Source organism: Zootermopsis nevadensis, unplaced genomic scaffold, assembly GCF_977971745.1.
Source record: "Zootermopsis nevadensis isolate Lab colony 2312 unplaced genomic scaffold, Znev_1.0 Znev_ptg000004l, whole genome shotgun sequence".
Classification (NCBI taxonomy): domain Eukaryota; kingdom Metazoa; phylum Arthropoda; class Insecta; order Blattodea; family Termopsidae; genus Zootermopsis; species Zootermopsis nevadensis.
Window position 1 is genome coordinate 1,395,605 of NW_028259136.1, and position 24,238 is coordinate 1,419,842.

The 24,238-nt window shown below is 34.1% G+C and overlaps 1 protein-coding gene and 1 long non-coding RNA gene across 4 annotated transcripts in view; one reads left to right on the forward strand and one right to left on the reverse strand.

The window, feature by feature from the left end:
- The first annotated feature begins 1 nt into the window (after position 1).
- Positions 2 to 3,468, forward strand: LOC110827103 (uncharacterized). The gene is made up of 2 exons (XR_002542216.2): positions 2 to 467; positions 3,296 to 3,468. It is a non-coding gene; the product is annotated as an uncharacterized LOC110827103 (long non-coding RNA).
- LOC110827100 (NACHT and WD repeat domain-containing protein 2) overlaps positions 1,316 to 24,238 on the reverse strand; it is a 33,184-nt gene continuing 10,261 nt past the window's right edge. For all 3 annotated transcript variants that reach the window (XM_087342811.1, XM_087342809.1, XM_087342810.1), the window contains exons 8-25: positions 23,405 to 23,563; positions 23,155 to 23,322; positions 22,420 to 22,547; positions 21,507 to 21,741; positions 20,564 to 20,656; positions 19,225 to 19,368; positions 18,299 to 18,436; positions 17,347 to 17,469; positions 17,156 to 17,264; positions 16,471 to 16,667; positions 15,304 to 15,377; positions 13,596 to 13,722; positions 12,199 to 12,809; positions 10,861 to 11,112; positions 9,841 to 10,003; positions 9,178 to 9,352; positions 7,863 to 7,997; positions 1,316 to 6,882 (exon numbers count right to left, since the gene is read on the reverse strand). In XM_087342811.1, coding sequence (XP_087198937.1) covers positions 6,650 to 6,882; positions 7,863 to 7,997; positions 9,178 to 9,352; positions 9,841 to 10,003; positions 10,861 to 11,112; positions 12,199 to 12,809; positions 13,596 to 13,722; positions 15,304 to 15,377; positions 16,471 to 16,667; positions 17,156 to 17,264; positions 17,347 to 17,469; positions 18,299 to 18,436; positions 19,225 to 19,368; positions 20,564 to 20,656; positions 21,507 to 21,741; positions 22,420 to 22,547; positions 23,155 to 23,322; positions 23,405 to 23,563 — 3,264 coding nt within the window. In that variant the 3' untranslated portion in view covers positions 1,316 to 6,649. The remainder of the gene's footprint in view (positions 6,883 to 7,862; positions 7,998 to 9,177; positions 9,353 to 9,840; positions 10,004 to 10,860; positions 11,113 to 12,198; positions 12,810 to 13,595; positions 13,723 to 15,303; positions 15,378 to 16,470; positions 16,668 to 17,155; positions 17,265 to 17,346; positions 17,470 to 18,298; positions 18,437 to 19,224; positions 19,369 to 20,563; positions 20,657 to 21,506; positions 21,742 to 22,419; positions 22,548 to 23,154; positions 23,323 to 23,404; positions 23,564 to 24,238) is intronic.

The following is a 24,238-nucleotide window of genomic DNA, read 5'->3' on the forward strand; positions in this document are numbered from 1 at the left end:
GCTAACATCAACGTAGCACGCAAAACAACAAGACAGGGCTGCTTTCATGTGCGCAGTTACTGGAATCATGGCATACTTGCTGCGCTGCCATCTATGTTTCAGAGCTCGATAGAGCAAAGCAAATGCAATGTGGTGTGGGAAATAAGTAACAGGGTATACTATTACTAGGCCTAAAATTGTGTCACTTCACGCCGCCACAATTTTGTACTCATTATCATCAATAATTTTGAAGGAACTTACTTCACTCCTACTTCTTATTTGGGAGGTCCCGGTTTCAAATCTCGGCCTGGAGACAGACTACACTGACTGAGGGTTTTCGTGGTTTTTCTGAGACCCTCCAGGCAAATGGCTCGGTTGCGCTTTGAGTTAGGCCATGAGTGCTTCCTTCCACATCTTAACAATTCATTATCATCTTCTCATGTATAGCCTGAGATACTGAAGGCATCATTAAATATACTACAAATAATGTAAATAATTCAAAAGTATATGCATGCAAACTGGCTACATCACTCTCATTTAATTTCTATCCATAAGTTAACAAAAAAGCTAATTCTTCAGATGTCAAAATTAATTAAAAAGAATGTCATATATTTATACATGTAATCGATATCAATTGAACCTGTTTCCTCTACCTAGATCTAGAAATTGAAATTAGCATACTTCTGCCCCCAGACAATAGTATAGCATAGCTATTCTGCAAGTTCCACAAATGTTGTTTGAAACATTTTTCAACATGCTAAATGTTTACCAATTATTCAACATTTATTTTTGCGATCAACATTTAACACCTTTTTCACTTCCTATGACTTTTTATTCCATACACGCAACAAAAATATCAATGCAAAGTATGGTAGTAGGTCTGAAGCTTGTTTATGCCACATCTCATATCTCCATAAGTGGTTTAGGAGATATGTTATAGGCATAAGAAATTTAACACAAAATCTTTGAAAATAATTATTTCAGTAGAAGGCACTAAAATCTGTACCTTCATGTAGATCTCTTCATGGTACAATTATATCATTACATTAGACAACTTACCCATGGTTTGATTTGAAGGCAATAATTTGTACACCCAACTCGCCTTTCAACAGTTTGCAGCAGCTTTCTTATTTTGATAGTAAAAATAAATCAAATGGAAAAATCCAAACTGTGCCACTTTGTCTACCACATATTTCACACAAAATTAATAGAAATATAATTACATAACTGAAATTAAGTTTGTTAGATTACATTTTTAAAGACTACAACTTTTAAGTTCTTCCAAGGTATATTGCAACGATGCACATAAATAAAGAAAATCACTTCAGGCAAAAAATAATTATAACTTTCTTGCTTGTATTTTACGTATTTACAAGTAAGTCATAATTTATCTATTGTATATAATAGGTGGATTTATTTGTAACTTATCTCTACTTTACATGAACCTTTTGTCTGTATTTTGTGACATTTATATAATAGTATGACTTGTATTTGTATAACATGTATTGTATTATTATGACTTATTCTACATCCTATTGCCATCTTACTAACTTATGGATCCATGGAATGTAATAAAGATGTATGTATGTATGTGAAAAGAAAACAAACTAAGAAAGTTAACATTAACCCAAATTGGATATGACATGCATTATTGCATGGTATGTTTTATTTGTGCAGCAAATATCAGACAGTGGAAAACATTCAGTTATAATTACATCACAACCAACAAAATGAATCACAATTACATTATCAATTCTCAAAGACAATTGGTAGGAAATGGCCCTTTGTTCCTAGTTTTAGGAGACTAAACACTGTAGCTCTCCTAAAAACCTGCAGTTTATAGAATCATTCGTTCATGGTAACATCAGAATGGTTACTAATTTCATAGGAAGGTAAAAAATTCTTCCAAATGAACTTTAATTTAAATTAATGAAACTAATTAAATTTTAAGTTAACATGAAATAATCAAAATGTCTGAAGTCTGATACTTAGCAAAAAAAATTCAATGAGGATATCTTGCTCAAGTTAACTGAAACTATTGATTGTGCACATATCAATAATTGTCAATGGAAACTGTATGTTCAAAATAGTAAACATGTCAACCAAGATATTCCGATGACATAGCGAACCTTGACCATTACAAATATTTTATATATACAGTTACAATTTCTTTATTGAGTTTACAACCATAGCAGTGCCTTCCATCTCTAATACACACACATAAATGGAATGTTTCACAATTATGAGTTGCAATCTAGCTTTTCTCTAGTACATTCCTTGCCACATGATAGGGTTTCAAACTGCAGAAACAATACGTAAAGCCAAAATAATCCTGCAGGATTATTGTTGTTGTTATACCTTGAAATTTCAAGACAAGGAAAGAAGACACTGGCATTACAAACAAACATTTTCCTTGTAAAAAATGTATGAATCTCTCAATGAAGGTGTTATGTTCCATGCAGTGCCCCATTTTCAACCCATAATCATTAGGTTAATCAGTACTTCTATGTAAGCTCAACAGCACGGGACCTACCAGGTAATTCCACAAAGTTATCATCTTCATCCCTGGATAGCTTAAAATGTACACAAAAACCTAGGATATAAATAATTATTTTCCTTGCTATATTAAAAAAAAATCAGTATTTATAAATGTAATCTCAAATAACTACAAGAATTAATATTGACTAGTAAATCATTTCAAGAATTGAAAATTCAGCTGGAAACAAGTTATGAACAATTTTAAATAGCAAGCAGCAATCTTCAAAATCTAGAAATGAACATTTTATCACATAACACAAAAATAGCACTAATATATGGATGGAATATTTAATGTTTTCAAACAGGTATTACTGATGACTTGTAATTATCAAAGCACAAGAGAAAATACTGATGTGGCAGCAATTATAAGCACATACAACTAGATATATGTATTAAGCTTTGGAAATTGGTAGCGCAACAGTTAAATCTATGCAGATTGCAACATTATATTTGGAGGGGCAATAAAAAAGTGTATGTATGTATAATTTCTCAATGGAAAATGTATAAAATTAGCCATTACTTCATTGGTTTGAATGAGAAAATGACTGTATATGTGATGTTCATTTACAGCACTCCAGCCATCCATCCAATTTGGCTTTCTTTAAGCTTTGAACATATTCCCCATTTCATGGCAATTAAAATATAGCAAATACTGGTGTAATTACATAATGACATGGGACACCAAGATCTTACTAATACCAGACTGGATTAACAATAACTCAGGTTCACAATTATTATTTTGGTATCAGTATAACCATTTAATTCATCTCTTTCATAGTTTCAGATGTGAGTCCATCAAAATAGCAACAACCTTTTACCCATACACCTGCACAAAGAAGAGAAGACACAAGCAAAATTAGCACTAATCCTAAAAATGTTGTCAATGGATTAACAAGAATCTTGTGACTGACTTTTCTCTAACAAATTTATAAACCACATTCATAGTTTTGATCTTCTGCTATTTATTAATCTGACACTCCTCATTCCTAGATACAAGAGGAACCTCTACCTCAGAAAGGGACAAACTATAGCTGGGGAGCACTATTTGAAAATGTTCTGCTAGCAAAAAGGTGAACTTATTGCAGTCACTATTGACTTCACTCATCTTATTAAAGTTGTTGGAAGTCAGTGATTATTTTATATTACATTATCTCAATATAACACATAACTTTACTAAGGTGTGATTCACTCTTTTTGTTAGCAATTTCAAAACAAAATATTGCTATAAACAATCTGCAGTTCTTAATGTAGAGTGTGTTATGATAACTTTTTTGTATAATCAATTGCTTTACATAGGGTCAAGCAAAAAGCTACCAACTAATCTCTATAAGTTTGTAATTTCAATTTTGCTGATACCAGGAAACAGGAACTTGCTAAATTGTGGATTGTTTATTGAGGGTTTGAAGAGATTAAAACACATTCATGTATTTATAACTTCAGTTATTTTGGAAGGAATCAAAGTGGACATCTATAAAGAAAGAAACTTTTATGAACAAAGTGAAGGCATATAAGAGTTTAGAGGTAAATGTTCACATATTGTCAGTTCTAAGTGTTTAGATGAAGCTCAGTGCCCAGGCTTGTACTCCACCTGATTTTGCTTCTGGGAAAATGACTAACTTCCCTTCACCCCACCAGATGCAATAAAACAGGAGGATCATAGGCCTAGAAGCCACTCTGGAAATGGTGATATGAATGAAAAATTGAAGTCATGGTCAACCACCTTAGTAAAGCAACTACAGTAAGGGTTTCGAAACATTTTGTCTCCAAATAACCTCAATCCATGATTAAGAGTATTTTTCATAACAGTAATAAGTAACCTATGATCTTTCTTAAATCAGAAGTAAATTCTGCAACAGCAAATGTTTACTTATTGTTTTTGTGAATTTATAACCTTTTCCCAAAAGTTCAAGTAAAAATGGGTTTTAATCAATCAAAATTTACAATGTGCATTTCCAGAAGCACAGCTTGATTAAATGGACCTATATGCATAACAATCCTTCTTTAGACTCTGCAAACACAGGAAACATCAACAAAGGCCACAATTGTGCCAGAGAAGTGAGGGTGCAGAACCAAATCACAAAATTTAGGAGGTGGTGTCTATGTCATAGGGATAGAAAGTTTTGACTGACAAGAGAAGTATATTCATTTTTAGAGATTCAGGTAAAAGTTCAAGGTTTGGTTATCACTGTTAATTACACACTAGAGAGAGAGAGAAAAGAACAAATTTATACCTTGGAGATATTACTGCAGGCATAAAATTTATAGCCTTCATACTGGTGGTAACAATTACTTGTATTATTGTCTCCATATCTTATCTGCATAATTGTTGTACACTTTCTGATCTATAAAGAATTTTAATGCATTTAGATTTGAAGCTGAGTCTATGCTTTCTAGAATTACAAATTGTAATATTTGTTTGTGAGTTTGTATCTGTTTCTTTGTATGATGTAATCCTTTGAATTATCCTCAAGAGCACCCACCAACTGAAAATACTATTCAAAAAAATAATTTAATAGTCACTCTCCAGGAAATATAACCATTCTTACTGCAATACTTTCAGTGCCTTATGGGTATATGTTAAATATCAACTCTTTACTTTGATTTAAACTATAAAACATCAAAATATTTACATCAGCATCTCTCATCAAGAGTCCGTTTAGATGTATGGTCATTACACTTACAGAGAAATTACATACTTCAGAGCTGAAAATTCAAGATTTACAGGAAGAGACTTTTCAAAACAATACAATATTTGGTAATGTGGGAGGTGTTACCAAACCTACCAATGTATATAAATACATAAGAAACATCTTACCACAGTTCAGATCTGGTTAGTTACAATATGTAGAGCATATTTTAGCTGAGTGGACAGAATGGATTGGCTATAAAGTTCAAATTTGTGATAATATGCACTAAAATTAAAAATGTAAAAATAATTGGTAAGACATATGTGGGATAATTAGTTGTCATTTTGAATATTATTGCTAAACTCTGCAAGTTGTTTAATTCATTTTAGATTTTTATCTCTACATTCCTATAGAGTTAATTTTCACATGCATTATTATATCCAGTTATGAGGTAGAGTGTCCTTTTAGAAACAAATATAGAGGAGAATGCATATTCATTACCAGTGCACATCTTCCTTCACACCTCAAAATACATATCCAATTGAGGCAAAAAATAATCACACTTAGCATCTTTAGTCAACTGTATCTGTCAATGGTAGGCTTGTATATAAATCTTTTCTTTTGAACATCATAAAACATTCTAGTTACAAAAACATTTAAGACTCAATACTGCCAGTAATTCATAACTTTTAACATGTGCCACAACAGTAACCACGATGATCAAGAAACCTTTTCAGTATCAGTATACAAACTTAATAACATTAAAGCTTATGGAAAAAGACACCACTATTAACATAGATATGTAATCACAAAACCAGTTTGTAATAAAAGCATGAAAAACATATTTACTAATTGCATTTCTCCACTCAATATTTACTAAACATTTTAGACAACATCATGACTCTCACTTAGTCCAAATATCTTATGATTTATTATTGAACACTATTTTGTGGTTTTTAGGGTTGAGTCTAAATTATGCAGTGCACTATCAGTATCATTGAAACAATAGAACTTATGAATTATCCCTCCGCACCAATATGGACAAATTATGGCTCATGAGTGGATGTGATTATTACAAGGAGTCAGAGACACTGACTCCATAGCATACATCAAACATACCAAGCTACTTCATACTGCTTATTGACAGTGGACAATTTATATGAGATCTTTCTGCTGTTCTAATGAGAAATGGTTTGGATTCAATACAAAAGTGTGACCTCCTCTGTAGAGTAATTTTAAATACTGCTATATGAAAACATTTAGTCATCAATGAAAATGCCTCTAATGCTTTTGATCTTTATCAGAGCCAGCACAGAAATAATTTTAATTTGGAAAAGTATTGAGAATGATATGAAATTTATGCAATACCACAGCAATACATTTTAAAGGGTAATCAAAATTTCTTATATTTCTGAACGATCATATTGCCACACACTCAAGTTTTGTAGTGAGGTTGTTGCTACTTGTGTTCATCCATTACAAAGACAAGACCCTGCTCTCTTCTGTCACCTTTCTGCTGCACGTACTTCATCACGCAAGTCAAAGGTTTTACCTAAGTTTTCAGGATGCCCATAGCAGTGGTTTTCACTGCCTACAGAGATATCTACTTGTGGACCACGTAATTGTAATGTAGTGATGTGTGAAAGACCACGCAGGGCTAGTACCACAAAGTGCCCCCCTCTTGTCACCTCACATGATGTCACAGGACGTTCAGGTGTGTACACTGCCAGCAGCTCACCTTAAATGTAAGAATAGATAATGAACTACACAGCTTATAGAGGACAAAATTAGGAAACAGATATACTCTAATTATATGCAAATTCTTTGCCACAGAGTAATGTTTCATGGCAAGTTTACAAGATGTCACAGTCATTTACAGGTTCTTCCTGGGTTTAGGAAAACTGCACTCATTTCACTGATTTTTACTTTCTGTCATCTCTTAACAAAGAAGTTCTGGGAATAACTTCCTATGCCCACTTTCTCTGAAATGGATCGATCTACACTGTGAGACTAGGAGGAACTATGAATTAAGAAGTATATAATTACTTATCCTACATATAACTTTAGCTTTTGGGTAAGAGCCACATCTGTTCCTGATTGACAGAGTGGAGGAGCGGGCTGCTGTCCAATGGGAGAGGAGCATGTGGTTGAGGAAAGGAGTTGATGAAATTTTGAGAGGTGATGGCAAGGAGGTTCTGCTGACCATGTTACACAGAAAAGGATTGGTAGTAATTGTGTGGAAGGGAGTGGCAGCTGTTCAATGACTACAAAGATTATGTAGGACTATGTTAAGTCATTCCCTCGTCACCATCAGTTGGTGTATTCTCAGGTTGTAGACAGAAAAGAAGGCCTCCAGATATGGAGAGCAGCTGTGAATATACTGAATAAGCAGATATGGAGAGGCAACAAGGTGTGGCCCTCCAGCTTGGGGGCTGGGTAGAGATTAACAACTCTCCACCATAAAAGAACAGCATGTTACAAAATGTTACACAGGGACATTGACTTGAATAGACTGTATGGAACAATCCAGGTAACAAAAAGTGGACATGAGACATAAAATTTGAAATGTGAAGAGTTTCATTAGACCAGGTTCTTTTTAAAAGAGTATCAATACATATATTGCCATTCAGTGAAAATGAAATTGTTAACTAAGCCATATTTGTACATTTTATGCAGCAGCATTAACACTCTATTAATAACTATGTCAAAATCACTTGCCTTTATTGAGGTCCCAAAGCCGAAGTGATCGGTCTCTACAGACTGAGTCTGCTGAGAGGAATGTACCTCCAAGGGAATCAAGTCGCAAGAAGTTGACCGGGGCTGTGTGCCCGCACAAGTACCACCGGCAATTTCCTGTAATTCAGCAAACACATATGTAACCATAAGTATGGAATTATGAAATGTTAGACTATTTATATTTTGTACTAAATTGCAGTATATGGTATGTAAAACATTCATCGCTGTGTTGTGAATCATAAATATCTTCCTTATTCCTTATAGAATATGTATTAAATGTCCTGTGGGGCATCCAACAGGTTTCTTATTTCTTAAATACACCACACACGTAACCTCAAGTTAAACTTTACATGGTAACAGTAATTTTTAAAGTTCTGTTTAATATCCAACATGTGAGCAAAAATAATGCCTGAACTGAACAACCAATGACTTAATTTTTTTATAAATCCAACAAAGAATGAGATTTCAGGTATTCAGGACAGTGAAAATTTAGTTTTCAGTCTTCTGGATTATGATACTGTGTTCTTGTTGGTAGTTATCATTGTTATGTAGGAATCTATTGCCTCCATATTCACTTACACCCTGTAAATAGATGTGATAGGTTCCTCTGAAACGGTGGTATCCACCTTCAATACTACATAGCATCATAATCCAGCAGACCACACTCCATAACTACTTTAGATAACTGAAAACTTATTCCAGGTGATACTTATCATTACTTACTTACTTACTAAGTCACAGGATTCTCCTGTGCAGTGCAATATTCTGCACAAAGTTTTATAAATATTAAATTAATAATTCATGATCTACCTGTTCTTAATCTTTTTCAATCCATAATTCAATTACAATGCTACATAATGGACCACAAAGAATTAACATTATTAGTCATTAAGTATAGTAAAGTGAAGTACAGCTGTCCTGCTATACACCATGTAGGCACTTGGGGGAAGGGGTGGGTCAGTGTCATGCTCCGGCTATGCTTTACCACAGGAAGGACCCTGGTACCAACTGGCTAGGTGGCTGGGTGGGCCCCAGAGCTGGTTTGGATGCAGAGGCTAGAGGAGAACCCTCTGCCCCTGTCAGGAATCAAACAACATTATTAGATATTTTAAGTTAATAAATCTCTGAAGCCCTGCTATATTTTAGAACAAATAACTATTTTTGTAATTGTTTCTGATGCATTTTAAAAAATAATATTCTGATCTTGGCTAATAAAGAAATCCTTAATTGAAAACTATGGTTATAAGGCTGAGTCTATCAATTTGGGGACCTAAATTGGCATCATTCCTTTACTAACCTGTCACAAGATCCCAGACTAGAATCCTTGCATCCTCTAGCCCACTGATGACACAGCCATCTCGAGATGAAATGTCAAGAGAAACTGTATTTACACCTGGCTTCCACTTTTTGAACAATGTCCCACTTTGTAGGTCATACACAACAATGAAGTTGGGGCATGGTTCATCCACTTCCTGATTTACAATGCAAGAATATAAAAGAGTATAGTACTCAAGTTATGCACCTAATCTTTCAGAAGTAAGCAATTTCACAGTTTCATGAGGGAAGAGATTGTCATCACTGATAAATTTTAGGTTCTTTCATAAACTTCAAGCAAAATGTAGGGTAATATTTTAATTTTCTCACCCCAAATGCTTTCCACATGACAGCATGAAATCATCATAGATACTACTGGAGTTCCTCAAAACAGTAGACATTAGGCCATAAAGGCTAATGTTAGACTGTGTTCCTACTGGAAATATGTACCAATTTTATGTCTGCAGCAAAATAGGAGTAGCATATTTAGGTTCAATTCCTGCTTCCTTCAAAAGTCTGAAGAGAAGGGTGTTGTTAAAAAATGTCTTGGCACAGATACATTAGATAAACTACAGTAATTTATTTTCCAGAATATATATTATATCTTTATGAAAATAATAAAAATACTGTAAGACTGAATACTCACCTTTGCAACACAACATACATAATGTCCTTCGTGTGTGATGGCAGCCAGACTTGTGACAAAGTCATGATGAGGGATTCGCAAATCATACAGCAATTTTCTAGATGACAAGTTCCATACGAGCAAAGGAAATGGCTTCTGAGTTTCATCCCCACAGACCAACACTCTGAAGTGATTTCAATTAGTATAATTACACATCATCTACTAATGTACAGTGCTTCAATAAGGTAATATCACGCTGGTTGATAACATTACAAGAGTGAAATTGGAAGTCTAGATTTTGCCACGTAACCTAATTACTTGTCGCCCCCAGTGGACTAGTGGTTACCATGCTTGCCACTGGACCCAAGGTTCGTGGGTTCAAACCCGACCAAGGTCGATGGATTTTTAAGGGTTATAAAAATCCTTAGCACAAATTCCTTGGGACAGGAAGTAAAGCCAGCAGTCCCATGTCGTAGATTTACAGCATGTAAAAGAACCTTACGAGCATCTGAATAGGAGGCGACAAAGACTCACAAAAGGGTTGTAGAGCCAAGGAACAACAACCTAGTTACTTAAGAATACTGAAGGTATATAACAGAATACTATTTTGTCATACATCCTTTTTATTCTTAATAAAATCTTGAAAGCAGCAAATTTAGTGAAATATTCTATACCTACCCCTTCAAATAAATTGAATTAAACCATCACACTATAATCACTACTGAGCTGTTTCCTCCAAGTACTGTAACATTTGATATTTAGTACTACCATTATACAATATGTTTTAAATTGATAACACCCTACCAATGTTACCACATTACTGCTTGCCTATTCACTTTCTAAGAGTAAGAATTATACAATAACCCACCCCCCACCAAATTCCAAACATTTATACAATGAGCAAAGAAATACAATCTTTTACAAGGTTGACATTTTATAACAAACATTACATACCTAAAGACATATATCTTACACATTGATTTAATCATATCATTTGACATGTAACTCTTACTATTTTTACTATATATACATTTGTTTTACCTGCCATCACCAGAAACAAGCAAGGAATTTAGGAACCGGTCCTCCCCTGCCTTGAACGTTGTTACACAGTCTCCACTCTCCAGGTTCATGAGGTTCACATACATTCGATTACGCGAAAGTGCTACCAGATGACCTCGATCATGGAGTCCATAATAGGGCATCTTCTGATTCATGACACCCTTCAGTCTTGTTACAAACTCTCCTGAGTCCAAATCATAGATTCTAAGTTCTCTTCGACACAGGACCACACATCTGGAACCATATCAGGAAGAGTTAATAGTGCTGTATCAGCTATTGGAATTACATAGCATTAAATGAAATATAGTAAGCTCATTTTGAATGAATCAAGAAATATGCAACAGGAAGCAATCCAGTATTCTATGGAGGTAATCAGAAACAAAATATGACAATTAAACCAAGCAGCTCATAAATATAATCAGACACATTCGACTGTCAACCTATTCAATACTACATACTTATATTACAGTAAGTCTTCCTGTCATCTTCTATAAGTTCTGGTTGACTTGTATCTAATGCCTGTACATATAATTTATGACCACCTTGCTGACCTCTATTCATTTAGGCAAGGGTCTAAAATCCATTTCTGAGGTGGGAGCACCCATAGGGTCGATTATGTTTCTCTAAAATGTTGGTATTATCCTATAATTCCACATACCAGAAGATCATTGTCATCAACCTGTTGAATTGTCTGCACTCAAAAACTCTTGATATTCTGCTTTTCCCGCTGAATACAGCCCATCATGCCATCTATTAATGTTTCTTTGTTTGAAGCAAAAGAATCAAAGTCTGAATGGGGTTGAAAATTCGATGTTTTGCAAGCCATTGGTTTAATGAACATCACTGCTACCCTTCTCACCAGATATTACAAAACAATCTTTTCACCTTGCTTGATACTTTTTTGTAATATAAGAACTAGTAACACACATCCAGCAGCCTCTCCTGTTCAAGTGTAATCTTTGTTCTTTATATGGTATATCTCATTTAGATGGACAATGCTAGGAGAACAGAGCTTGAATAGCAAAAGTGTTACATTAGTGCTATAGGAAATACTGGCACAGGAGCTTAAAAGGTAGTGACTGTACTAACAGACATTTCAATTTCTGGCCAACAACAGATTAATGAAACTGCTAATTTCTTTCATGATGAACACAAATAGACTCATGAAAATAACTCTATTAACAAATTTTAAAATTATAATCATTAATTCATGTTTGATAATACTGCAACTTAACTTTAGCTACTGTAAAACAAAAGCCAATTTCTGTGTTTCCATTGTGTCTTACCATAAACTTAATTGGAATGAATTGTAATACATACCTGGTATCATCAATGGCCTTGAGATTAATGGGATGTGTGACTCCAACAAGAGTTCTTACAGGGATGGCATCATGGGCGTCCCACACTGAAATTTCTTCCCGTTCTGTTGACACAGTGACAACAAAATCAGGATTATCAACCAGCCGTGTTACCATGTCAAACCGACACAACTGGTCCAAGTCCTCTACTTCAACTGCACCACCACTACTTGCAGCTGCAGCAGAAACTGACAACTTATCCATCACATTCTTCCCTTCCTCAGATCCTGCACTTCCACCGACCAGCGGCTGAAGAGGAAGGAGGGAAAGAACAGGGGGGTCACAACAAACCTCATACAGTTCCCTCACAAATTTGTAGCCTTCAGGCGACTCCCAAATTGATTCTGATGAGGAAGGCTTCCTTTCTAAATCACCTTCATGAAAAGGTGTCTTCCCTTCATGAGAACCAAATATAGCAGATAGGTGGCCATACAGCTGAGAGTAAAATTGCCTCCCATCATATGCCAATGCACAAGAGCATTCTTCAAGAAACTTTCTAAGAAAGAGAAGGTCCTTTTCTGGTCCTTTATTAGTGACCAAAGATTTCTCTTCTAGAGCAATGTCCTCCAGTACCTATAAAAATCCAAAAAGAAAAATGTAAACTATAAGACCTTTGTTAAGTGAAATGATGAGGCACATGTGACTGTAATATTATTGGGTTACACAGATTTTTACATGGAAAACAGAATGCTGTATAATATTTCCAGCAGTAATTTAGACCTTAATGGAATGTTTTAAAAGGTTTTAACTTGCAGATTAAAAAACTTGTGTGAACAAAGCTTCTAGTGTATAACAAGCACAGATATCAAACATACCACTGCATAAAGAAAAAAAGTGTAGAATAGGAAATAGTAGTCAGCACATGGCACTTCAGTGTGTTGACATTTTGCTTCAGTACATCAGTAAATGAGACTTTGACTACAGTGATATTCAGTTACAGGGACATTTTGAAATGTCAAGAGATGTCTACACAACTCATTAACAAACATTACTGACTATTTATTAAACTAAGCACAGTAAAGTCAATGTATGTTATAAGTAATTTGTGATACACTATGACAGTTTAACTTAAAATATCTTGAATTATCTACCACTTTTAATTATTTGTGTTTCTTGCTCATCATCAGCCTGGATAATTGGGAGTACACTGTACTAGAAGAAATAAAGCACAAAGATACATCACTAACTTGCACAATTTCTAATTTATACTAGCCTCTCTTATAGAAGAAAGCATTTAAAGGAAAATAGGTACTGTAAAGTACCTCATGGAACTTATTATCAAATCTCGGTGTATGCATATATGTATATGTTGTTTAAATAAAATTAAAAAATTTCTATAAAATTAAAGCCAGTACTTACATGGTATACATCAGAACCACAAAGCTTCACATACAACCAGGAATGGTTATAAAGAAACTCCTCCTTTAAAGAACCACAAAGCCAAAACACCTGGAAGGGGAGTTCATCCAGCTTTCTTCTGTTATAGCTGAAATAACCCCAGACCAGGACAATAATGTCAGCATTCAGGTATAAAGCACTTGCACAAAACAAAATTACAAGCTCATATAAACAAGTACAAACAGTAATCACACATTTACACAAGCCAAGACACATACTGTAATATGAGTTACTCCTAGCTGTCAGTCAATATACTGATGATGTTTAAACAGGATGATAAACAGGATGCATTCATGGTATTGTACATTTTAATTTTAAATGTATGAAAATTGTACATACAACTGTGAGGACAAAATATTATATGGCGGCCTAAATGCTCACAGTAGGGTGATTATTGGTTAATTCACAGCCTATTAACACATATTTGATTTTATCTGTAGTTTATTTAATGACAGTGTCTGTAGCTCAGAAAACACAGTGCTGAATGATACAATGATTCATGAATAATAAAATGAAAAGTACAGTGAAACCTCGATGCATCGTTTTCGGCGGGGGTGGGAAATAAAAACGATGAATGCGGGAAAACGATAGATGCGGGAAAGCATTAAAAATTTAAAAAAAACAATGTTTCTCTTTCAAAGTTACTTCTTTTTACCAAAAAAGTCTTTAGTGGACAACTGGTTTGTCGAAACTTTACGTTTTAGACCAAACAGAGCACTTTCCACGTTCAAAGTGTTTTCCTCGTCACGTTCACTAATATTAAGCGCATAAAAGAACGACTTCACTTTCGCCAATGCAGCGTGTGCTTCGGCAAAACTCGGCAAAGCTTCGGGCTCGCATTCGTCGTCTCCCTCTTCCTCACCACTCCAACCCCCTTTGCGGACAATAACAGGAAGAATGGAAATACTATTACTGCCGAACTCAACGAAACGTAGCTGTAGAAGACCCTGAACCGCTGGAAACGAGATGAACCAGAAGAATGAAAAGTGCCGCCAGCCTTTCCTTTGTACTTGTAATAAAAGCATTTGTGAAGAAATTCACACTGCACATGCCATCTGGCATCGCTGGAACGAAATATGAGTGCACCCTAATTAAAATCGTAAAATTTCTGACAATGAGCACCGCCATTCACTCCAATATCACCCCTGCACCGCTGACCCTCATTCCAAAAGAATGTGCTGGTTGGGCGACATAACAGGTTACCGCTACTGCGTATTCCAAAAACATTGTGCGTCTTTCGGTATTAATTTATCTCAAAACCCAGCATTTTAATTTCTCAGAAACGATCATTGCGGGAAAATTGTGGGCCGGGACTAAGATTTTTGAACGATCGATGCGATAAAACGATAGTTCGAGGAACGATAGAAGCGGGAAAATGTAACATTATTTTATATGGGATGTATTCGGGACCGAACAAAACGGACGATGCATCCGGGAAAACGATAGTTCCGGGAACGATGGATAGAGGTTTCACTGTATATGGAAAGAAGCAGTTATGGCCTAATTTAAGGAACAATCCTAGCATTCACCCAGGAGTGAGGAAAACCATTAAAACCATCAATCAGGAGAGCTAGTATCCAAGCCAGATTTAAATCTGGAACCTACCAAATATAAAGCAGAACTAATTCAGAAAATGAAAACTGAAGAGGCAACATTCTGCTCATCTTACCACTTGCTGGTTTTGTCAGGCTGGAGCAGACGTCGCCCAGTCATCCCAGAATGTTGTTCATCTGCCCACTTTCCCTACAGAAATGGTATCACATTACATAACTTTAAGTTACAAAAATATTTCAGTAAATGTCAGTAAATCAAAAGCCAAGTTAGTGACAATCTCTGTTTACAATGCATAATTTGTTCCCTCTTCAGCCTTTCCTTGTTTTATATCAAACTTTGGAGGAACAAACTGTCTCCATCCTGAAGATGAATAAAGATCTTCAGAATGAAGGAAGCAAAAAACCAGGAGACCACAATCTAAATTCACACCACTGTGAAAACTTCAAATACTACATCATCATACGAGGAAACGGAGTACTCGCCGTTCATGGCATAAAAAAATAACTACAGTATCAATAATATTTAATTCACATATGTGGGTGTCTAGCATAACAATTAAAGTAGTAGGAAACAACAATATCAGTTGCTGCCAACATATAATAAAAATAAAATAAAATTTTACTAAAATGTAAATAAACTGATTGATTTTTGGCTATTCAGAGCAAATATGTGACAAGTTTAAAATGAGTCATTGATTGTCAAAGAATCTTCAGTTTTTACATAGGGTTTGCACTTAATTTTCAAATCAATGACCACTTCTCCAGTCTATTTTGATATTTTGTTATTTTTGTACAATAGAACAAAAGCAAAAACAGTATGCAACATGGAATGAAGGTAGGGAGAGAACTTAAAATCATGTGAAAGATATAAAGCAAAGAAGAAATGTGGTATAATTAAAAATGGCAGTATGATATCAGGTTACTGCCATTGTAAACACATACTAAGTAACAATACCTTACAATATCACCTCTGCACCAGTAACTCTTTATACATATCAAAAAGCAAACTTCTTCTTTACACACATATCTTACGACATTATGACTACGTAGAAAACAAGAACAAAGAAATATCAATACTGAAATTCAATAATGAACACAATCACAAGTAAAACAATTTGTCAATACTTTAGTCAATAACAAAGTTCCAAGTCTGTGTCAACATTGGCAATGATCAGATCACATGTTGTGACACTTCAGTTAGTACAATGATTGGCTGTGTTCCCAATGACCAGGGTTCAATTCTTGACAGAGGCAATGTGATTCCTTTCTATAACTTCACGTACCTGATAATAATTAACAAGTGTCTGATGAGCCCACCGTCTTCTTGTTTCATCACCAAGGTATCTTTGCTTCACTGCATTGTATAGCATATCATCTCGCCAAAGCAATGTGCTTAGGCCATCTACACTTGACCAGAGCAGAAATGGAGCTAGATACTTATTGAGTCTGGCCCAAAATAAGCATCCTGGTGCCCACAAAACTAAACAGAGAAGTCAAATCCTTTTATATAATTGATTTAACATTTCCAATCTAAGTGAAGAAAAGAAATTCAAATGTGCATTATCTAATTCTCAAATTTAGATATCAAAGTAAATTTCATTCTTACTTATATAAATGTATATTGATTTTTGAATAGTACAAAATATGAAGCTCCTCAGAATGTAATGTTCTCCATTATTATATTAATTCCTCTCTCCTAAGTACACATATTCTCCTCAAACACCATCAGTTTATGATTTCTTTTAGGAGAGAGAAAAGGACTCTATAACCTTGTAATAATATGAAATAAAATTTGTTTGTTCAGAATTTTCTGAAAATTGTAAGACAAACAAAGCAAAAACATTCAAGTTCAATAAAACATGCAAGTCAAGGCTTGAGTTTGAATGTGCAAATTTGGGTATTTGGATGTCTTGCTTGCAAAAGTTTAGTGCACCTAAATCAAACAATATATCAATATCTATACCTCACCATAAGTAGCTTGACTATGGAAGGCTGCATCATGAGCAAGAAGGTCCAGCATCTCTGAATCACTGAGTCCAGTTTTGGCTGCTGTAACCAGTGCCAGAGCATGTTCTACCTGTTGAATCAAATTGTACAGATTTTATAATGTTATTTAATGTAAACTCAATTAATTATATCAAACTTTAAACATAACATACCCTTTCCTTGCCCAAGATGGTTTCTAGCTCTTCCAGCATAAGATGAAGTTGATCTGTGACATTTCCTTTTGGCACAATATCATGATCTTTATCTGTCCACCAAGATGTCTGCCATGCCAGCACCTACACATGACAACATTACTTAACAGTTACATGAGAACAAAAAAATCAGGCAAGAGTGCTTACCAGCATGGAACATAATAACATATATAAAAACAAAGATAAAACAATGTAAATGAGGCCAAGTTACATTTTCTGTATTCATTTCCTTTCTGCCCTCATGAGCACTGATCCTATAATACTGTCCCTGACACACACTTTCCCATGAGGCACAAGTATGAAGACAATTGACACACAGAGCTTTTATTAAAAATATACATGTATATGTTCCTCACACCAAAATAATATATTTATAAACTCTTAAAGAAACAAGAGCAAAATAATACAAGATAAAACACAGCAACACATTCTATTAATGACAAAAATCGAATCCCTAACATTCCAAGGAAAAAGGTGTAGCACCATTTCAAGTACACATGGGAATGACTGAATGATTGTATACATGTACAGATTATTCATCCACCTGTCCAGCCACCCATCCATTCTTTCATCCACCCATTCCTCTTCATACTGTATTCAGGTTAAAAATTTCACAATATAAAAGTATCATATACTCCAGTGGCAATGCAGATCTATGCTTATAATTAACAGATCACAGAAAGTAAATGGAGGATGTTTGACAAGATTAAGCATTAGAAGCAACTGTAACAATGACAATACCTTCAGAGAACATAATCTTGCATACAGAAATAACAGAGTGTCAGCCATTAGGTGTCCAACTTTACCCATGGCTGAACACAAAACAGTGTCATGATTGCCATGCCAGTGTAAGTATATATTGATCTCAATATAAATAATCAGACTTTAATAAACATAATCACAATAGTAATACCTTCACATACAGAGGCAAAGTACAGTCCTGGACAGAGGAGCGTACACAGTCCTGGACACGGCTGTTTACACTGTGGTTGTACTGCATCACAGATGCCATAAGAATTGACTGAGCTTCCAACTTACCCAATGCAGGCATCTGTAACAAAACATACAAATTGAAGTAATCTATTTAAACCCACAGCAAGAAGGTGGAAGTCTCCACAACTTAGTCAGTCCTTTTAGATGTGAAAGAAAACATATTCTCTGACAACTATATTTAGCTGATATTTATAGTTATTTCAGGACACTAATCTGAATACTTACAGACTTACTCAAAGAATTTTATGGTTATGAAACCAATAAAACAAAGTCAGTCATGACAACACAAAAATAAAAATATGTACACTACCAAAAAAGATGTACAGGTTATACCAACTGAAAATCATGTGCTAAGGACAGTGATTGTGATGCATAAGATAATTTGCTGTGGATGAAATTTCACTATAAGTATTTCTATTGTAAAAATATGAAAATTTTCACTCTTCAGGCTGAAGCAGATGGCAAGGAACCAATGTAACCAAGAGGTTAATATGAGACAAGATCACACACTGTTCAATCCTCCTCCTTTCACAGTTCATAATATAACAGTGAATAAAGGTTTGGTGTGTTAAAACAAAAACCACGGGAAACAGGGAAATGTTGAAGAATACTACTTCAGACCAGTTAATAAAACCACAGAATATCTTATATAGATTCAATTACCAGAAGCATACAACTGGAAATAAGCTACACAGTAAGAGAAATGTTTAAGAAAATGTCTTCAGCTTTGTTTTCAGCCACTGATGCTGATATGATTTATCCTTATACTTGAAACATTACACCTGAAACTGTGAATTTTTTAGCTACTTGATAACTCATGAAAATTGAATTATGTGCAGAACTCACTGGTATTAGAGCAGATAGATTCTTAACTTTCTTCTGAATCTCAGTAAACACAAGGCTGTCATCAGCCACTGAGAGAACAATTTTTACATTTTCAGGGAGTTTATCTGGCAACCAGTCCAAATTTTGTGTCCCATACTCCTTCACCTGTAATAATTACTGATTTTAACAAACACAGAGAAATATTAAATAATACAATGACAAATGATTGCAAAAATAAAATCATAAAATATCAATGCACAGAAATAGAAATTCATGAAGCATCACTAAGGATAACAAGCCTGAGTTCTGTTTACTTGAACATACCAACTACATCAAGTACTTTGAAGAATGATGGATAATGATTATAAAATTCAAGGAATTTAAATTAAAATAGTACAACATTCCTTGAGTAGAAAGAATTAAATACCATCAAAAGGGATGAAATAGAGATCACCGACAAACAGCAAAACACAATCAAGAGAATTTTGAGATATTTTCCTCTGAACCAAACAGATCTGATTATTTATCAAACAACCCAAGATATAAATGACTTCCTCTCCTTTTAAAATAAAATGATTGTGATGTCAAAAAGAAATGCAATGAAACATTATTTCAGGTTCAATAGTTGAAAGCTTTCTTGGCATTGTAATTTTTACCAGTTTTTTCCTACAATTTCTGATTTACAAAATATTAAACAGCACTGGGATTTCTGAGAAATAATATGCTAACTGCCACATATTGCAGAGCAACAACATAATTTATCAATTAAATTATTGCTGACATGCTGAAACATTACAATACAGTAACAGTATTATGTGGTATCAAAATTAAAGAAGTGTCATGTAATCAACCACATTGAACATTCAAAATTATAAATTATTCACAAAAGCATAAAAATAACTTTTCATCAGTAATCCATAATATTATTAGGTCAAAAAACATTAAATAATCATAACTGCTTACCTATGGAGACCTCTACTTAAAACACAGTAATGTTCAATGCAAACTATTTAAATGCTAAATGATAACTTAAAAAAATATTAGTTTTAAAACTGTAATTATCTCAGATGTGGTGTAACATACCTAATATAACATGAACTATAATTTTGAGATTGTCATAATAAATAGAATCATGAACTGGCAGCTGTTCTTTGACCACTAGTTGGGAAACACTGATATAGGTAATTACAATTGTAATTTTATATACTATTCTGGCATAATAAAGTTATATTAAATTCTTTTCATTAAAAAAAACATAGTCAAGTAAATTCTTAAAATAATGACAGCATATGAAAATAACTGACTTAAACAAAAACAAAGAAAACATAGGTAACAAAATTGATAATGGTCTCATGTTTACCTGATCTATAGCATCAATCATGATAACCTGGGGACGATGAATACAAGAAGCAGCCAACAAACGGGGTAGAAGTTCTGTATAGCTCTGTATGTTCTGCAAGATAATAAAAAGATATAATTTAGAACTTCTGCAATGCAAAATATAACATATTAAAATACAAGATTCTTTAAGTAAAACTGCAAACAGAATATAATGCAGCTGAGTTAAATACATTAATAAATCCTTCAGTCATAATTCTACTATGCTATAAACTCTTTCTAAATTTCTGTAAGACAGAAATAAAACAATTTTGAATAACGATATTTGTCAAAACAGGAAGCACTGGAAAGAATGGAATTCAGTCAGTATTTCAAAAAATTTAATTGTACCGGAGGGAAATTCAGTAAAAATGTAAATAGTTATCATACACTTATATATGACAATACACAGAATTGAAAATATTTTGTAAAACTGAACATCTCATTGATTCAGCAATTATTTTATAAACTTTTCATTAAATGCACTTTACCAGTATCTATGCATACAAAACACCAAAACTGTGCTAAACAATCACTGTTTTTTTGTCATGTAATGTGTATACTTTAAATATAATATTAAAATAGACAGCTTCAGTAGTGCATATTTCTTGCATACTATGTCTAGTAGTCAGGATGGCAACAAAACCCAACTCACTGTGAAAATTAATGATTTGAAAAAGATTGTTATGATACTGCTTCCTGCTAAACTCCATGCAATTTTCACTTCATCCAAATCATAAGTTTCAAATAAAAATTAAAAGGGAAGATAAGTTGAAGGTAATAGTGTCTCGAGCATACGCACCATTCCATGTATAGGTATGCTTTATTCAGAGATACTGTATAAACTCAAAATAATGTGTAAGACTGATATACCTTTTGATCACTTCACATAAATGCCATGCTTAACCTTAAGTGTCACCACTTACATGAACAGCCCAGGACTGTTGTCCATATGTCAATAATGAGCATTGGTCCACAATACTTTTTAACAGTTGCTCTGTGGTATGACTTTGAGTTGATATGGAAACAAATCTTACAACAAGAAGTGCTTCGGGTTGCCATGTGTGACAGCACTGAGCTGCTCTGGCTATCAGTGTAGTTTTTCCACAACCTCGGGGTCCATACACTACTAATGGATGCTGGGATTCTCCCACCACATAGCTGTAACACATATAACAGTCTTATCTTGTACATAATTTTCAAAGTTGACCAATATGTTCCAAATAGCAATAAAATGTCTACTTTCACATAATATAGTAATTCCTGAGCCCTTATATACAGAAGTTTAATTTAATTTCATATATTTGTCAGGGAATAATCAAGGTAACAAATAAAAACTGAGTAAAAAGTAATGAGACAGTACAAACTGCAGATGAACCTGTATCTAACACCCCATCTTTCGAACATTTTTGTGGCCTTTGGCATAGTTCTCTATGCCACAGACATATATTATTTGACTGATTCATAGCTCTTTAATATTATATTTTCTACATGTACAAATAAAATTTTAGATTGTTTTGGAAATAATTTTCCTCAAACATTAGGTTTTCTATCAAAAGTGTATAATTTACTCTCATAATGTAAACATGTAGTAAATTTATAAAATTATGGCTGAGCTACTTTATAAACATAAAATGTTTGGAAATGACAGTAACATCAAAATTGTTCCAATGTAATACTTTAATAAACTCTTCCTATAATTGGCTTACTATCAAATTCAAAAAGTGGAACCACAATATTCCAACAAGTAATCTGGCCCAAAATTTTTAACAGTTCAGTTTATTTACCACAAATGAAGATGATCAGTATAACTTTATAAAGTATAAACTAATTAAATACCTTTTAATTTCCTGTAAAACTGCCTCTCGGTTGATACTACATTGTGCTGCTCTCTGACAGAAACCTGTCTGCTGCATCAATTCTTGAAACAGTCTGCTATCAATTCCATAACTTGATTTCAACACACACTGAAAAACAAAGTTAGTCACATATCATCACCAACATTGAGTGTTTGCTTCACCTAACATGGTAAAATGCAGTAAAATTAATGTAACTTGAAGCTGTTCTTAATGTACTAAAGCAAGATTTATAATTGGCATTACAAACAGCTAGTCAAAGAGTACATAAGCAGGGCATTCATATTAACCATGTTAGTCTGGCTAATTCTTTTAAAAGCAAAAAATATAAATTCTTACTTTCATTGTTCGATGGTACTATACACAACAGAATTAAAAGAACAATCAGATAACACACTGTTCACCAGCTAGAGCCAGCCCAACACAGATGAGTGGTTTGTATTAGCTGTTTATGAGTTCAGGCACAATTAGAAAAGACAAAAATGTATTTTAGGCTTGAAAAGAGAAGGAAATACATGACATTCCAAACTATCGTGTTAGACACCCATTGAATATTTACACACTTCAGTTGCTGCATGCTCATTTATGACATACAGCATTGCATCAGATATCATAATTTTTAATTGCATAATTTTTATTGTATAAATGTACATTTAAATGGCACAGCAAGAGGTTAAAGGTAGTTTTAATGTGTTGTAACATTATATATTGCACTCACTTTGGTTTGGTCCTCTTCTATAATGGTATCCACCAAAGCCTGGAGATGTTTATTTAATTGTAATGTGACATCTGAAACATACTGTGCATGCTCTGGAAGCTCAAGGTCCAAACCACCTTCAACCCAGCGAACTGGCATACGCAGAATATGTTTTTCATTTAGCTGATTCTATGAGTAAAAGATAACAATTAAATAAACACAGTAAATAAGCAAGCTTACTTCAAGATTACAATCACACAGTTTATCCCACCTTCAGATCTTTGTGCAATGCTTCCAATCTGCGCCGTAGCTCTATTTCACCTGATGAGGGAGGATCTTGTGATTGACCACCTGCTGGTGCACACACACGATACAGCCATAAGCATCTACGAGCGAGCTCCTGGCTCATGCACACTGTGTTGTGCACCTCCTGCACAAACACATATTCAGTTTCAGTTCTTTGTAAATAACTAAGCAGCAGTTGTATATGATATCTCAAATAAACAAATTCTAGCAAAACAATTTATTATAAAATTATAGCGTATTTTTGATATTATGTCCAACAGAGTGCACAAATTCTCTATTGGCTTAAGGCCCAAACTATTGTTTGGTTTTGTTAAAGATCAGATGAATTTTATGAATTTTAGTTCCAGATTTGAGCTTCTGGTTTAGGTAAAAAATTAACTTTATTTCTGGGGAAGAAATCACACAAAGCCACACATATGCAATCTTTGTGTCATATGATAAATCTTAATGCTTCAAGAGGTAGAATGAAGAAGATATGAATTTGATGAGTCTTTTATTTATGTAATTAAGCCATTCAGCTTCCAAGTAGTGTAAGACACAGTATGGGAATCCAACATGCCATGAAGTATATGTACATTTACATCTGAGCCAGGCAGTATATCTTTCTTCAAGGATATTCAAAAATAAACATTTTTAGTTTGGTCACTGAAGAGATTCCATATTTCAAAAAGTTTATAGGTTCAGGTTTTAGGTCTTTATTTATTATTTATTTAATTTTATGTTTCAGAAGTGTGAGTTCATAATAATCTGCCATAAGGTAGTACAGGTAGCCCTCGATTTGCGCCGGTTCAATTTGCGC